Raw genomic sequence first — 16,316 nt, forward strand, 5'->3', positions numbered from 1 at the left:
AGAGTGAAGTCTCGCTTCCTCCTGCCCCCTGTATCCACTGTTAGTAACCTCTTTACTGGTTTCACCTGATCCCTCCAGAGTTATTGTGTACGTATATAAGCAAATATGGGAATATAGCCTTATTTTTTCATCCCTTTTTACCTCCAAAGATAGCATAGCATACTGCATACACTGTTGTACACTTTGCTTTTTTCCACTGGATGCGTTTTGGAGATCTCTTTGTCATCACGTGGTTAGAAGAAGCGTGTGGTGCATCCCATGTCTTTAACTCCAACCAAAGCTGGGCATTTGGCTCTCTGCCCTTTGCTGTACCATACAGCGCTGCAGCAAGTAACTTTGTACGTGAGTTTATTTTGCCCATGAGCAGGTACATGTGTATTGTAAGTTCTCAGAAGTAGAATTGCTAGATTGGGGCACAAAAAGCATTTGTAAGTTTGATATTGCAGAATTCCCATCCATGAGCACTGTACCAGTTTACTTTCACTAGAATTCTCTACAAGTGCTTGTTTCCTCATATCCTTGCCACTGGAGTGTGATTAAAAACATGCTTTCTTGCCAATCTGACAGGTAAAAAGTGGTATTTCAGAATAATTTTTTTTAATAGACTACTTTTTAGGGCAGTTTTAGGCTCAGCACAGGTGAGCAGAAGGTAGAGCCCCATGTAGCCCCTGCCCTCCACACCCAGAGCCTCCCCCATCAACATCCCCTGCCCCAGAGTGGGACGTTTGCAACAGTCAGTGAGCCTACATTCACATGTCATCATCACGCAGAGTCCATCATTTACATTAGGGTTCACTCCTGGTGTTTTTCAGTATCTTTTTTTTTTTTACTTTTTGGCCACAACTTGCAGCATGTGGGGTCGTAGTTCCCTGACCAGGGATCGAACCCGCACCCCCTGCAGTGGAAACGCGGAGTCTTAACTGCTGGACTGCCAGGGAAGTCCCATTCGGTATAATTTTTATTCTCATATTTCTCTTTTTGAGGTTATTTTTTCACTTCTTTAGAAAGCCATTTTTATTTCATTTTCTGTGTAACTGTCTACTTAACCTTTCTAAACCTCAGTACCCTTATCTGTAAGATGGAGGCAATACCTCCTTCCCTCAGAGCGTTACAGTAAGAAGTGAATGAAATAGAGCCAGTAGCTCAATGTCTAACACAGAACATGCAGTAAACGGAAGTGGTGTTACATTAGCAAAGGGACAGGCCCTTGATTTTTTTTTTTTTTTTTTTTTTTTTGCCACACTGTGCAGCTTGTGGGATCTTAGTTCCCCGACCAGGGATTGAACCCACGCCCTCAGCAGTGAAAGTGTGGGGTCCTAAACACTGGACCGCCAGGGAATTCCCAGGCCCTTGATTTTTTAAAAAATATATGCACGTGCACACACACCCCTACATACCCACAGGGCTCATCTCTCTTGCACAAACATTCACCATATGCAGGTCCCTGGCTCTAAGGAAGGAAGTGCTAAGTAAGAAAGATAGTAAGGTGGACATAGTGGTACCCCTCAAGATAGAAAACCATGGCTCTTGTTTGGTGCCCTTTCACACACAGTGTTATTACTAAATTCAGTCTTCCTAACCCACACCTGCCTAGAAAGCTTAGATCAGACGTGAAGCCACTCTCCTTGCTTCTTGGTGTTGTGTGCGAGGAACCCTTACAACCCTGCCTGTGGGCTTCTCCACTGTACTGGTGTGACACCTGCTGACATTCGGGAACCGAGAGTCAGGCTCCGTCAGTGGTGAGAGCCTCTGCTGTGTGTGCAGAGGCAAAAACTGGGCACCGTGGAAAGCAGTACAGAGCGTACACCTCTGCCTTTGTCTCCCAGCATATAAACAGAAGACTGGCTCTAATACAGAGTTACTGCAACTTTCCAGTTTGCCGCAAGTGATGATGAGCGTGGAGATAGAGGTGTAATAGCCAAAACAGGGACCTTGATCTGTCACTTCCCCCCGCAGACTTCAGGGGCAGGGAGTCTTGTGGTAAAGAAGAAAGATGCCGGCCCTACCTGCCTTCCCTGACATTAGTCGTTGGCTGTGTCCTAGGATACTTAGGAGCTAGATGTCCATCAGAAAAAGACCCGCATTTTGTTTTTGTTAGCAGGTCTTTTCTGCTGTGACTTCCCTTGGGCTGAATGAACAGGAGCTGTTATTTCTCAGCCAGTCGGCATCTGGACCTCACTCTTCCCTCTCTTCCTGGACCGGTGTTCCTGATGTGGGCGTGGTCAGCGACATCCTCTTTTGGATCTTGAAGGAACATGGGAAGAGTGAAAGCAGAGCCTCAGACCTCACCAGGATCCACTTCCACACGCTGGCCTACCACATCCTGGCAACTGTGGATGGACACTGGGCCAACCAGCTGGCGGCCGTGGCTGCAGGAGCTCGCGTGGCCGGGACGCAGGCCTGCGCGACAGAAACCATAGACACCCGCCGAGTGTCTCTGAAGGCGCCCCGCGAGTTCATGACCTCCCGTTCGGAGGCCGGCTCCAGGGTCATGTTAAACCCAAACGAGCCAGTGGTCAAATGGCACAGGGAGGGAGTGTCCTTCCACTTCACACCAGTGTTGGTGTGTAAAGATCCTGTTCGAACTGTGGGCCTCGGAGATGCCATTTCAGCCGAAGGACTCTTTTATTCAGAAGTACACCCTCACTAGTAGGAAGATTGTTGTGGGTCATTTTTCTGAAGGAGGAAAACTAGCCAACCTAAGAATGACAGGAATTAAGTGGTTTGGGAAACAGAATTGAGAGTGTCAAAACCGTTTCTAGATCTAATTGAAAGACAGCCAAAGAAACAACAGCAGATTAAACTGTACCAGATACATTCCAGCCAGTTGACGATTACACAGAAACATTTCAGGTTTTAATCAAAGTTCAGCTATTTACTAACAAGACTGGATTTTTCTTCTTGTTTTTTGTTTTGTTTTTTTTTTATGTTGTGTGTTACAGGGGTAAAAACTTGATTCCCAGATCCCCTCTTCAAGTATTTTAGTCCTGACTTCTTTACCCTCGAGAGCATGTCGGTTTGGAGAAAGCACTCCTCCTTGCCCACCTCGGAAGCGCATGCTCACTCACCCGCTCCCCTGTCTCTGGTGAAGTGCATTGTGAGTTCTCACATTCTCTCAGCTCAGCGCCCATGGCAGGATCATGATTTCCATTCAGTGTCCTAATGAAAAAATTTAATGAGCACACCTTCTCAGTCTTCTGCTCTCAAACTTAGGGCAGAGCCACAAGTAAGGACAAAACAGGCCCTCCTGTGCTTCAGAGACACAGCAGAGGCTGGGAGCCTCGTGGTTCCCTTGAGGGAGCCAGTCACTCTGCAGGTCAGGAGCCTGGCTGGCTTGCAGGGTGGCGCTGTGAGCTGAAGGGCTGTGCCTTCCTGCCCTGGCTCCTTAGCTGTAGGCTGGCTGGTCAGAGGCTCCTGTGCCTGGGCCCAACCTCATTGCCCAGCTCTGGACGTGCTTTCTGCAGTAGAAGACTGGTCTATGTTCTTTCTGATCCTTGAAGGCATTTTACAACTGGAATATGCTTCTGGGTGTATAACAGATCATGTGTGTTTTACATTGACACATCACATCCATTAAAGAGTTTGACCTCATAAGAGTCCCAGGATCATGAATAAATGTCATGTTATGTATTTATTTTTTATAAATCAAGGAGACTTCAGCGTGCTTTTAAATATTAAAAACAATTTACATTTCAGGAATCCTAAGTCTGTTTGTGATTGATTTCATTTCTACCATGACTCTGGAGCCATATAAAACGTAAATCATTTTGATCTTGACTTGTGACTTACATGTTCCTCTGCTCTTGAGGTGTTTGATTATCTTGTCTTCCCCATCACTAGGTTAGGCAGCCCCTCACACTGAGTCTGAGCTGTAGGTCTGTCCTCTGGTTTAAAGTGACAGAAGAGGGACTTCCCTGGCAGTCCAGTGGTTAAGACTCCGTGCTTCCAATGCAGGAGGCACGGGTTTGATCCCTGGTCTGGAAACTAAGATCCCACATGCTGTGCGGTGTGGCCAAAAAAATTTAAAAAATAAAGTGACAGAAGATACTAGTATCAAGTAGTCAAGCCAGTATGACCCAGCAGTTGGAAAGAGTGTGGTGAGCCTTCTTAGTGTGTTCAAAGAGCAGTATAGACACGTGTCATCTGGTGGCAGGCCAGCTTAGGTCACAGGTAATCATTCACGCTGGGCTCACAGCAGCAGCTTCTGGAATCTCAAAGCTACCTCAAGTTCTCCATTTATGACCTTCCCCCTGCCTTGCATGAGAAGGAAAGGCTTGATTACTCCTTCAAAGACAACTTAAGCCTAGAGAATTATGCAGCTTGAAATTCAAAGCAAGTAGCTTATTAAAGTCTCTGGCTGCTACCTCATCAGTCTGCCTTGAAGCTCAATTAAAAGTAATTAAACCACCTTCTAGTCTATTTTTAGAAAAGCTTAAGTGAGAAGAGATTTCTATTTTCCCAAGAAGAGTTAGAACAAGTCATCACTTACGTTCTAAACCTAAGCAGCAGTGTTCTCCATGTGACCTTTTTCTTACAGGCAGCCCCTGTCCTTAGCATATTCTCAGCGTTTCTCCAGTTTTCACTGGTGATGTCGAGGAAGACGTTCAGGAGACGTGGGCAGCATGTACCTCAGAGCAGTGTTTTTCAAAAGGTGGGTTTTGAATGATTAATCATTACTAAATCAACTTGGTGTTTATAGAAAGTATCAAAGTGCATCATACATTATGGGGATAATTATTTTAAGTACTGTTTTGTAAAACTTTCTGTATTCCTGAATGTGTGTGTGTAGATATGAATATACATGCACCCCTCTGTGAACGTCCCACCTTGTTGAGAAGTAGGCTAAGCTTTGGAAGTAAGATTAACTGGGCTGTATCACCCAGGACAGACAGGTGGAGCCAGAAGTGAGTTGGAAAGGCAGGAGAAACAAGAGGTGGAGCTTCAGGCCCCTTTGCTTTGAGCTATATTTTACAGAGATTTCCATGTATGATTTTATATGAAGAAGAAAAGCTTGAAAATCCCCTGGACTGGAAAGGGTGCCCGGTGAAAAATGATCCTTCCTAAAAATGTTCTAACACTCACTCTTGAATTCCCTTGAAATTGATTTAACACCCAGGGAAAAGCTGCAGCACACAAAACACTGTCAGAAGATAAGAATTCAGCCAAAACTCAGTAATATTTATTGCGCAGATTCAGTTTGCATTTTATTCTCTTACTCTGTCAAGTTTGAGTGGGGCAGAGGTAATTATTCATCAGCAGAAGAAATCCAAATTCTGTGCAGGGTTTGAGGTGGTGAGTATTGTATGACATTGGACTAGGTACCTTTCCTGAGCCTCATTTTTCCTCATCCCTAAAACAGGGCTAGTAATGGTCCTTACCTTCGTAGGGTTCTTAATTAAAGAGGAATGCGGAGCAAAGTATTAGCACAGTATGTGGCATGTATATAAAAGTTTAATAATTGTCAGTTACTATTACTAAACTGAACAGGCAATTTTCTGGGTCTCTTTAGGACTACTGAAAATCATTGAAAAGCTACCACAATGATAATTTAACATTTTATTTTTTGGTCTTTTTTTAGGTAAAGATTTTCAAACAGTGAAACCAAATTTTAAGTCCATTTGGTAAGTTTTGAGAAATGTATATACCTAATCTAACCCAAGTGCCTATCCAGATACAGAATGTTTCCATCATCTCAGATAGGTCCCTCAGGCCACTTCCAAGTTATCCTCAGCCTCACCCTCAACCCCAGCCCCCTGAAGCACCCACTATAATCTTTTTCACCATAAATTAGTTTTGCCTGTTCTGGAACTTCATAGAAATGGAATCATACAGTATTTAGTCCTCTTGTATAAAGCTCTTCTCTTTATTTTTTTGTTTCCTCACTGATTTTTTTTTTTAATTTTTGTTGAAATTTACAATGTTGTGTTCATTTCAGGTATACAGCAGTGATACATTCTCTTCCATTATAGGTTATTACAGAATACTGAGTAGAGTTCCCTGTGCTATACAGTAGGTCCTTGTTGATTATCTATTTTATATTTAGTAGTGTGTGTATTTTAATCCCAAACTCCTAATTTATCTCCCCCCCCCCCATTCCCCTTTGGTAACCATAAGTTTGTTTTCTATGTCTGTGAGTCTTTCTGTTTTGTAAATAAGTTAATTTGTATCATTTTTTTAGATTCCCCATATAAGCGGTATCATATATTTGTCTTTGTCTGGCTTGCTTCACTTAGTATGATAATCTCTAGGTCCATCCATGTTGCTGCAAATGGCATTATTTTATTCTTTTTAATGGCTGAGTAATATTCCATTGTGTATATGTACCACATCTTCATTATCCATTCATCTGTCGATGTACATTTAGGTTGCTTCCATATCTTGGCTATTGTAAATCATGCTGCAATGAACACTGAGGTGCATGTACCTTTTCAAATTATGGTTTTCTCTGGGTATATGCCCAGGAGTGGGATTGCAGGATCATATGGTAGCTCTACTTTTAGTTTTTTAAGGAACCTCCATACTGTTCTCCATAGTGGCTGTACCAATTTACATTCCCACCAACAGTGTAGGAGGGTTCCTTTTTCTGCACACCCTCTCCAGCGTTTGTTATTTGTAGACTTTTTGATGTTGGCCATTCTGACTGTTGTGAGGTGATACCTCATTGTAGTTTTGATTTTAATTTCTCTAATTAGCGATGTTGAGCATCTTTTCACATGCCTTTTGGCCATCTGTATGTCTTGTTTGGAAAAATGTCTTTTTTAGATCTTCTGCCCATTTTTTGATTGGGTTGTTTGGGGGGTTTTTTTGATATTGAGCTGTTATGAGATGTTTGTATATTTTGGAAATTAACCCCTTGTCAGTTGCATCATTTGCAAATACTTTCTCCCATTCTGTAGGTTGTCTGTTCGTTTTGTTTATGGTTTCCTTTGCTGTGCTGAAGCTTTTAAGTTTAATTAGGTCCCATTTGTTTATTTTTATTTCCATTACTCTAGGAGACAGATCCAAAAAGATATTGCTGCAATTTATGTCGAAGAGTGTTCTGCTTATGTTTTCCTCTAGGAGTTTTATAGTATCCAGTCTTACATTTAGGTCTTTACCCATTTTGAGTTTATTTTTGTGTTAGAGAATGTTCTAATTTCACTCTTTCACATGTATCTGTCCAGTTTTCCCAGCACCACTTATCGAAGAGACTGTCTTTTCTCCATTGTATATTCTTGCCTCCTTTGTTGTAGATTAATTGACCATAAGTGCATGGGTTTATTTCTGGGCCTTCTATCCTGGTCCATTGATCTATATTTATGTTTTTGTGCCAGTACCATACTGTTTTAATTACTGTAGCTGTAAAAACCCTTTTCGTTCAGCATAATGTTTTTGAGATTATGTTGTTGCATGTAGTTTGTTGCTTTTTGTGGCTAAATAGTATTCCACTGTGAATACGGTGTTTCCCTTCAGGGCTTTTATGAATAATGTTGTTATCGACAAGTCTGTATGGGCATTTTCCTTCCTCTTGGGTAAAAATACATGGGAGTAGAATTGCTGGGATGAATGTATATCATGAGATAAGTGACAGACCTTTCTCCAAAGTGGATGGCCCATTTTACACTCCCACGAATGATGCATGACAGTTCTGGTTGCTTCTTGTTCTTGCCAGTATTTAGAGTTGTCAGTGTTTAATTTTAGCCATTTTGATGTGTACATAATGGTATTTCATTGTGGTTTTATTTTGCATTTCCTTGACGATGGACAAAGAACGTTTTCACATGATTACTGGCCATTCGTATATCTTCGTGAGGTGTCCAAATTTTTTGCCCATTTTTTTTCATTTGGTTTTTTGTATGTTGTTTGGGTTATTAGTTTTTTTATTATTGAGTTGTAGGAGTTTTTTATATTTTCTGGATATAAGTCCTTTGTCAGATGTATTTTGTGAATATATTCTCCTTGAATATATTCTCAATCTGTAGATTGATTTTTATTTTCTTCATGGCATAATGGGAAGTTCTTGCTCCTGTTTTTTAAAAATTTTTGTAAGACTGGATTTAATAGAATTCACTGGTGAAATCATCTGAGCCAAGAGTTTGCTTAGGGTAGCTTTTGATTTATAGATTCAATTCCTTTGATAGGACCTATGAAGCCTTTACATTTCATCTTGTTTCAGTTTGGGTATATTGCATTTTTCAAAGATTTTGTCTATTGCATTCAAGTTGTTTTATTGTCATAAAATTTTTCATAACATTCCTTTATCTTTTCCATGTCGTATAGGACCTGTAAATGCTATCCCCTCTTTCATTCCTGATATTGGTAATTTGTCTTTTTTCCCTTCATCAGTTTAGCTAGGGGTTTGTCAGTTTTTGTGCGTGTGTGTTTTTTCATAGAACTTTTGGCTTCTTAGATTTTTCTTTAATATTTTCTGTACTTTGGGTTTATTTTGCTCTTGTTTTAGCTTAAGGTAGAAACCTTTATCAGTGATTTTCTACCTTTCATTTGTTCTAATAGAAGCATTTATAGCTCTAAGTTTCCTTGTAAGCACAGCTCTTAACTGAATCCTACAAATTTTGTTTTCATTATTCAGTTCAAAGTATTTTCTAATTTCTTTTGATTTCTTCCTTATTACAAGTATGTGTGTTTAATTTCCAAATATGTAGGTTTTCTAGATATCATTATTAATTTCTAATACAATTTCATTGTGTATAGAGAACATATTCTGTAAATTTCAATCTGTTGACTGACTTTTGAGACTTTTTTTTAAATTTTTATTTATTTATTTATTTATGGCTGTGTTGGGTCTTCGTTTCTGTGCGAGGGCTTTCTCTAGTTGCGGCAAGTGGGGGGGGGCCACTCTTCATCACAGTGCGCAGGCCTCTATCGCGGCCTCTCTTGTTGCGGAGCACAGGCTCCTGATGAGCAGGCTCAGTAGTTGTGGCTCACGGGCCTAGTTGCTCCGCGGCACGTGGGATCCTCCCAGACCAGGGCTCGAACCCATGTCCCCTGCATTGGCAGGCAGATTCTCAACCACTGAGCCACCAGGGAAGCCCCTGAGACTTATTTTATGGCCCAGTATTTGGTCTGTCTTGCTAAATGTATTATGTGCACTTGCAAAGAATGTATTTTCTACAGTTACTGCTTGTAGTGTTCTATAAATGTCAACAGAAATTGACAAGCTGGCCCATATGTCCTTTTACACTTTTTGTCTAATTAATTCTATCATCAGTTGCTGAAAGAAAAAGTGCTAACATATCCAACTATGATCGTGGATTTAATTCTATCAATTTTTACTTGATGTACTGTGAAGTAATGTTAGTTGCGTACATATTTATGATTTTCTACTGAATTGACTGTTTATCATTATGAAATGCCCTTTATTTCTGGTAACACGCCTTGTTTTGAAGTCTCCTTTATCTAACATTAATATAGTACTAGGCTTTTTTTACCCTTTCTGTGCTTTTTAACTGAAATGTTTAGTCCACTTACATTTTTAAGTCTAATTACATTTTAATGTAATTATTGACATGACTGGATTTACATTTAACATTTTGCTATTTATTTTCTCCTCGTTCCATCTGTTTTTTTTCCCCCCCTCTCTACTGTCTTTTTATTGGGTTGGCCAAAAAGTTCCTTTGGTTTTTAAGTAAAAAGATGCATTTTTCATTTTCACCAAGAACTTTATTGAACAACGTTGTCACCGTTTTCTTCCACTACCTTCTGCCATTTTTCAGGCAAGTTCATAATTCCATCTTCCCAAAAACTTTTTATCTTTTTGAGTAAAGAACTGTTCCAGATACCTTTTACAGTCTTCCAGGGAAGTGAAATTTCTTCCATTAAGAGAATTTTGTAAAGACCCAAGTAAATGGAAATCCGAAGGTGCAATGTCTGGTGAACACGGCGGATGAATCAGAACTTCCCAGACAAGCTGTAAGTTTTTGCCTGGTCATCAAAGAAACATGCGGTCTTGCGTTATCCTGATGGAAGAATATGCATTTTCTGTTCACTAATTCTGGACGCTTTTCATTGAGTGCTGCTTTCAGTTGGTCTAATTGGGAGCAGTACTTGGGATTAATCGCTTGGGTTTTCCGGAAGGAGCTCGTAATAGAGGACTCCCTTCCAATCCCACCATATACACAACATCACCTTCTTTGGATGAAGACCAGCCTTCGGTGGTGGTGGTGGTGGTTCATTTCGCTTGCCTCACGATCTCTTCCATTCCACATTGTACAATATCCACTTTTCATCATCGCCCTGTCACAACTTGTTTTAAAAGCAGAACGTTTTCATTATGTTTACATAGAGAATTGCATGCAGAAATACGGTCAAGGTTTTTTCTGCTTAATTTACGTGGAACCCAAACATCAAAGCAATGAACATAACCAAGCTGGTGCAAATGATTTTCAGTGCTTGATTTGGATATTTTGAGTATGTCAGCTATCTCCTGCATGGTATAATGTTGATTGTTCTCAATGAATGTGTCTCAATTTGTTCGCTATCAACTTCAACTGGTCTACCCGACCATGGAGCATCCTCCAGCAAGAAATCTCCAGCACGAAACTTTGCAAACCACTTTTGACACGTTTGATCAGTCACAGCACCTTCTCCATACTCTGCACAAACCTTTTTTTTGCGTTTCAGTTGCATTTTTACCTTTCTCGAAATAACAAGCATAATATGCCAAAAATGCTTTTTTTCTTCCATCTTCTATATTAAAATGGCTACACAGAAAATTCAGTTTTGATAAGTTTTTACTTGCGCACTGATTGATATGACAGCTGTCACAATAGAATCTAACAAAATTGTTTTGAATGAAGTTAAAGACAACTAAGGGCTACTAGAGCCATCTTACAGAAAAAAAAAAACTTTTTGGCCAACCCAATAGCTATGCTTCTTTGCATCTTTTTAATGGTTACTCTAGGGATTATAATATACAGCCTTAACTTTTCACAAACTATTTAGGATTAGTTTTTTACCATATCATGTGAAATATAAAAACCTTTCAACCATAAGTTTCCATATACCCCCTTGTCCTTTAGTTATACATATTAAACCTCACATATAATGTTATAATTTTTACTTGGAACAGTTATGTGTATTTTTTTTTAATTAAACCAAGATATTTTACATTTACCCACTGGTTTATATTTGTTGTCTGTGGGAGGATTGGTCCATTGTGAGCTACTCTCTGTTATCAGACAATAGGGATTTTTCCTTAAGAACAAAATGATCATTGTAATCATACACTCCAAAATTTTACTTCGTTTTGTACTAATATTATTGAGTAAGAAGAACACTTTTCCCATTGCTAGTTCATACTTCCACTTTCTTGCCTCTAATTTGAGCCATCTAAAACCATGTCTGTATCTGTAACTGTGTACTTGGTCTCATTTTTCTAATTGTCATGTAATTTTTCTGTGATGACATGAGCAACTCCCATACTAGGAATTAGAATAGCTCCTTTCTCAACAGAGTGAATGAGAGACTGCAAATCCACAAACGCCAAAGACCGGGCAGGTACAAGATTCTTTTAAAAAGTTTTCATTGTGATCCCTCATTTTTATACCTGAATAACAACTTTCCCCAAAGGGATGATACATAATCTTTATTCTGAAAAGTATATATAATGTATTGATAACATCTGGTCAGTGGTATCATTGATTGTCAGATAAAAATTCCTCAGTTAAGCAGCTCTTCCTTTTTTTTAAATCCTTGGTGCTGATACCAGACCAGCCCTTCTTCTCTACTTCTTTTCATACTGACATGATCTGGCTCTACACTCTGACCTCTCAAGAACAAGATATAGGGACTTGTTCTGGATGCTCTTGGGCAAGTGCAGCTGGGATACTCAATAGGCTGGGCCTCAATTTAAAGAGCTTGTTTCATCATTATTTTTTTTTCTTTTAAATTTAGACTATTAGAGCTGGATTATTAATCCAAGATTTGTGTTTGCTTCAGTGGCTGATATACCACACAGCCCAAGGATCAGCTCAGCTAAGACAGACAAGGCTTTGTCATGACAGGACTACTGCGCAGAGGTCTGTCTCAGACTTTCCTTCCACAGAGGAAGGGGTCAGCCAGCCAGGAGATAAAGTCCTTTCCAACGCAGATAGCATCACATGCCCTGCTGGCTCTTGGATCTACATACATAGAGCCGAAGCCTTGCTCTCAATTCTTAGGGAACCTGTCTGGGCCATCTTCTCTCTCTTTCCTAGCTGATGGGGCAGCAGGGGACTGCGTAGGCCTCAGGCTCCTCGTGATCATCATAGCACGTTCTGCGTTCTAGTTCACGATGCCCAGGGAACGTGCTGGCCTCCGTGCTGCCTGTGTCATGGGACCTTTCCTAATCTGGAACATCCTCGCCAAAGAAACCCCAACTCTGGGTTCATCCTACACCTATTTTTCTGTTATTTGTGCTGATGCTTCAGTTGGTTGTGCTTCCACAGTGGGCTCTGGCTCCAGAGGAAGAGATGGTGGCTTTGTGAGCTGGGATGTTCCTCCGGCACCTAGTAACAAAACAAACAGCTTGAATTCTCAGTTCCATGGTTCCAGAAGAAATCAATATTTTCACTGTCAAGTTGCAAGAAGAAACCCCATATCTTCTGAGACTAGTGGGACTGTGGCATATCTGGGCAGCTGTGAAAGAAGACCACAACTGAAGAAATAAAGTAACAGTCAAGTCTGCCTTCAATGACCTTATAAAAGAAATGTTTAATTACTTGCACCATGCTGACTTATGATAAGGCAGTGAGAATTAAAGCGAGACTACATAACGAAAGGTGCTGCAATGTATTTCTAAACCTGAATATTGTAAAGACCCAGTGTACCGACATCCAGCTAAGCCTGCCAGTAGCTGTAACCTTTTACACAAATTGCCTTAAGGAAACAAGTGACAGTTTGGCCACCCTTGGGCTTTTTCCCCCTTCTAGGCAGCACTACATTGGATGTGTCCTGAGTCTGAAAAGCACAAGCCTCATTCAAAGCTGTAATCTCTTTGCAGGCACATGTGGCTTGTACCCACAGGTCTTCATATAGCTGTGTGTAGCTTCCTACCTGAGGGGAGCTTCCTATGTGCGGCTGCTGAAGACATTGCCTGTCCTAGAGCTTGATTAGAACCCAGAGGCTGCTGGAAACTGGCGGCTTTACTGGTTGAAGTGGTCCGCTGCTTTGATTTGGGATCTTTAACTGGTTTAGTCCAGACCAGTGCCTCCCCGACCTGGAGAGCAGCTCCCAACTTCTGGGCCATCTCCACCATCTTGTGCCCAAGTGGGAAGGAAAAAAAAAAGAGTCAGGTCTGACCGGCCGAGACAAGCCTCATCCCAGGTCTTCAGCAGGCAGGTGGGGATTAGCTGAAATAGTGTCTGCTGTACTAGCATTTGAGGGAGGAAACACTGCAAAGAAATCATTCTCAAACAGCAGAGACCACATTGCCCTGAGTGGATGGCAAGGGAGTTCTTTAAAGGCTCTCAAACCCAACAATTCAAGTTTGGTGCATTGTTGGACTAAATTCCTGCCTTTCCTATGTGAGGAGAATGGGAGAAAGCTACAAAGAGACATAATACAACTCATTTGAGCTGAGGTCTATCAATAATAGATATAACTCAGTAAGCCTGAATTTCCTCTTATTATTTTCTTCCAGGAAAGTTTCTCAAGCTGTTCTTAATTGAAGAATTCATACCACTAGGAACATCAAAGCCAAAACAGGCATGAGCCTATATAATACCTTATATTTGGGTTATTTGGGCTTGATTCAAAAGTCTCGTGACAGCTTGCTTATGACTCCTAGGAGCTAAGACTTACCTCTGGGTCAAATTCCAGAGAGCTACTGTCCTTGAGTAGGTTGACTTTCTTCTCCATCTCCCGGTACTGGGCCAGGGCGCCCCTCTCCTCTCCCTGGTTGTACAGCAGCACAGCATAGTTCAGGTTTACCAAAGGGTTACACCTGTGCAAACAGACAGGGATTCTTATGGAGCTGGGGCTTTGCAACACATGGTCATTCAGAGATCCTTCTCACTGCACAAAAACAAAACTGGCTAAGTACAGACAGCTCCACTCCACAGCAAGGTGGGGTACACACGTGTTGTGTGGACCTTTGGAGAAGAATCAGGGAATTAACTGCCCAATCAGCAAAGCCGGTACTGGGACCAAGCCTGACATCTCGGCCCTCAAAAGAGACGAAAAACAGGTCCCTACCCTGCTGCCTAACAGAGGCCAGTGGAATAAATCCCAGGAGAGTCAAGTGTATCTTAAATTAAACTGAGCCCAGAGTCCCATGTGACATTCCAGCGAGCCCACAGCTATCAACAACCCAAGCCCACTGACAGCTCTCACTTCCTCTGGCCTCCTGACTACTAAGGGCTGGAAACGTTTTCTCAGAGTCAGCGTCGGGTCCTGCTGAGCCACTTTGTCCTCAGGAGCCGCGTCCTTCGCACGGAGGCCCGCTGGGCACAGAGGCACGGGGAGCAAGCAGCCGGGTGGGCTCGGCAACGCCGGGGCCGTGGCGCCACCTCGCGGCTCTGCGGCGTCCAGCCCTCCCAGCAGCGTTCCCGACGGGGCGGCTTACTTATCCAGGCGGACTGCTTCTGCGTAGGCTCTCCTGGCGTTCTCTGTATCTTCCAGATTGGTCAGAGCCACTGCAACAGAGAAAGTGAGTGCGGTGGCTGAAGAGCCCAGCGGAGCAAACACAGGGAATGTTTCAAGACGGCGGTTCGTTCAGCCGCCAAACCTAACTAACTCCTGCTGTGCCCGCCCAGCCCATGACACCACCGTCCGCGCAGCCACTCAGCTCGGATTCCGGCTATCATCTTGTTCAACGGTCCCCTCTCCACAGTCAGTCAGCGGCCGGGTTCCGTGAATTCCATTGTTTACAGCTTCTTTGCTGACACTGCCCTGGTTTAGTCGTGTCAGGCCTTCCGTTTTGTTCCCCAAGGGCACTGTCCCGCTTGCCACAGCGCAGGCTGCCAGGTATCTCGCTGACTGAGACGAATCTGACCGCGTCACCGGCCTACTCGGGAATGCTCACATGCTCACTCCAGCACCCATAACCGGACCTTTAAAATTTGTTTAGCAACAGAACACTCTCCCTTTTTAAATCAGCATTTTCTGAAAGCCTGACCTATAACACAAACAACAGCAGAGCTGCTCTGGAAGCCCTGCCCACTCCACCTCCCCAACTGTTCATCTACTTCTACCAGACACAAGAGGAGATCTAGGAACACAGTTGGGAAAAACAGAGCCTCTGGGATCAAGTGTACAGTCCCTGTGCTGTACTCAATGGTCCTCCATACTCTGACGCCAGACTACCTCTCCTGACTCATCTCCCACCACGTTCTACAACACTATTGCCCACTAATGGCCTGGTACCTCCTGCAGTTTCACGGCTGCATGCCTTTACTCAGGGACTTCTCAGCCATTCTGTACTACTGAATTCCAGCTTATCTTTCACAACTCAGTGTGAAGACCATCTCTGCTTTGTGAAGTTACAATTGCTGCTTATGCCCTACGGTACAGCTATTTGTTCACATTCCTGTATCCCATTATGACTGGGGTATCTTTATAGTCAGACAGCCCCCAAATAACCACCACTCAATTTGCTTTTGCAACCTTTCTCTTATAAATCAGAACCTCACAGTAATGACCAAAAACACCAAACAAACAAACAAAAAAAAACCAAAAAGACACCTGAAGACTACTGTCAGTGAGAACATGGAAACTGCTTTTAGGTATACATTTTGTAACTTTAGTATAAGGAGAAATATCCCCCAGAAAGAATATTTAGTCAGTACTTTTATATTGTACTAGCAACAACAATAGACTAATTATATAATGACAACAAAACCAGTAGTTAACATTCATTGTGTCTAATCATGTAATCCTCTCATCAACCCTATGAGGTATAGCTGGTAAGTAGTAGAGGCAGGACCCCACCTAAAGCCCAAGATCTTAACACCTGATGATAACTGGAGCTTGGCTGGATTCAATACATGAACTGTCACGGGAAAACCACTGTTAAAAGATGAACTAGAGGGGCTTCCCTGGTGGCGCAGTGGTTAAGAATCCGCCTGCCAATGCAGGGGACACGGGTTCGAGCCCTGGTCCCGGAAGATCCCACATGCCGCGGAGCAGCTGGGCCCGTGAGCCACAATTACTGAGCCTGCGTGTCTGGAGTCTGTGCTCCGCAACAAGAGAGGCCGCAATAGTGAGAGGCCCGCGCACCGCGATGAAGAGTGGCCCCCACTTGCCACAACTGGAGAAAGCCCTCGCACAGAAACGAAGACCCAACACAGCCATAAATAAATAAATAAATAAATAAATAAATAAATAAATAAAAGATGAAC

At 42.3% G+C, this 16,316-nt stretch overlaps 2 protein-coding genes across 5 annotated transcripts in view; one reads left to right on the plus strand and one right to left on the minus strand.

Annotated features, from left to right (window-relative positions):
- ADPGK (ADP dependent glucokinase) overlaps positions 1 to 12,198 on the plus strand; it is a 36,912-nt gene extending 24,714 nt beyond the window's left edge. The window contains exons 7-8 of one of the 3 annotated variants that reach the window (XM_007197757.3): positions 4,538 to 4,651; positions 11,893 to 12,198. In XM_007197757.3, coding sequence (XP_007197819.2) covers positions 4,538 to 4,651; positions 11,893 to 12,198 — 420 coding nt within the window. Of the gene's footprint in view, positions 1 to 2,098; positions 3,700 to 4,537; positions 4,652 to 11,892 lie in introns of those variants that run through there. The other 2 variants (XM_007197755.2, XM_007197756.2) reach the window with 2 other exon arrangements.
- Positions 12,199 to 12,347: 149 nt separating this feature from the next.
- The window catches only part of BBS4 (Bardet-Biedl syndrome 4), a 46,451-nt gene continuing 42,482 nt past the window's right edge, over positions 12,348 to 16,316 (minus strand). The window contains exons 13-16 of one of the 2 annotated variants that reach the window (XM_007197753.3): positions 14,543 to 14,612; positions 13,780 to 13,921; positions 13,033 to 13,234; positions 12,348 to 12,485 (exon numbers count right to left, since the gene is read on the minus strand). In XM_007197753.3, the coding sequence (XP_007197815.2) occupies positions 12,376 to 12,485; positions 13,033 to 13,234; positions 13,780 to 13,921; positions 14,543 to 14,612 (524 nt within the window). In that variant the 3' untranslated portion in view covers positions 12,348 to 12,375. The remainder of the gene's footprint in view (positions 12,486 to 13,032; positions 13,235 to 13,779; positions 13,922 to 14,542; positions 14,613 to 16,316) is intronic. The other variant, XM_007197754.3, reaches the window with a different exon arrangement.

The sequence above is a fragment of the Balaenoptera acutorostrata genome, chromosome 3 (assembly GCF_949987535.1).
Source record: "Balaenoptera acutorostrata chromosome 3, mBalAcu1.1, whole genome shotgun sequence".
In the NCBI taxonomy this organism is placed as follows: domain Eukaryota; kingdom Metazoa; phylum Chordata; class Mammalia; order Artiodactyla; family Balaenopteridae; genus Balaenoptera; species Balaenoptera acutorostrata.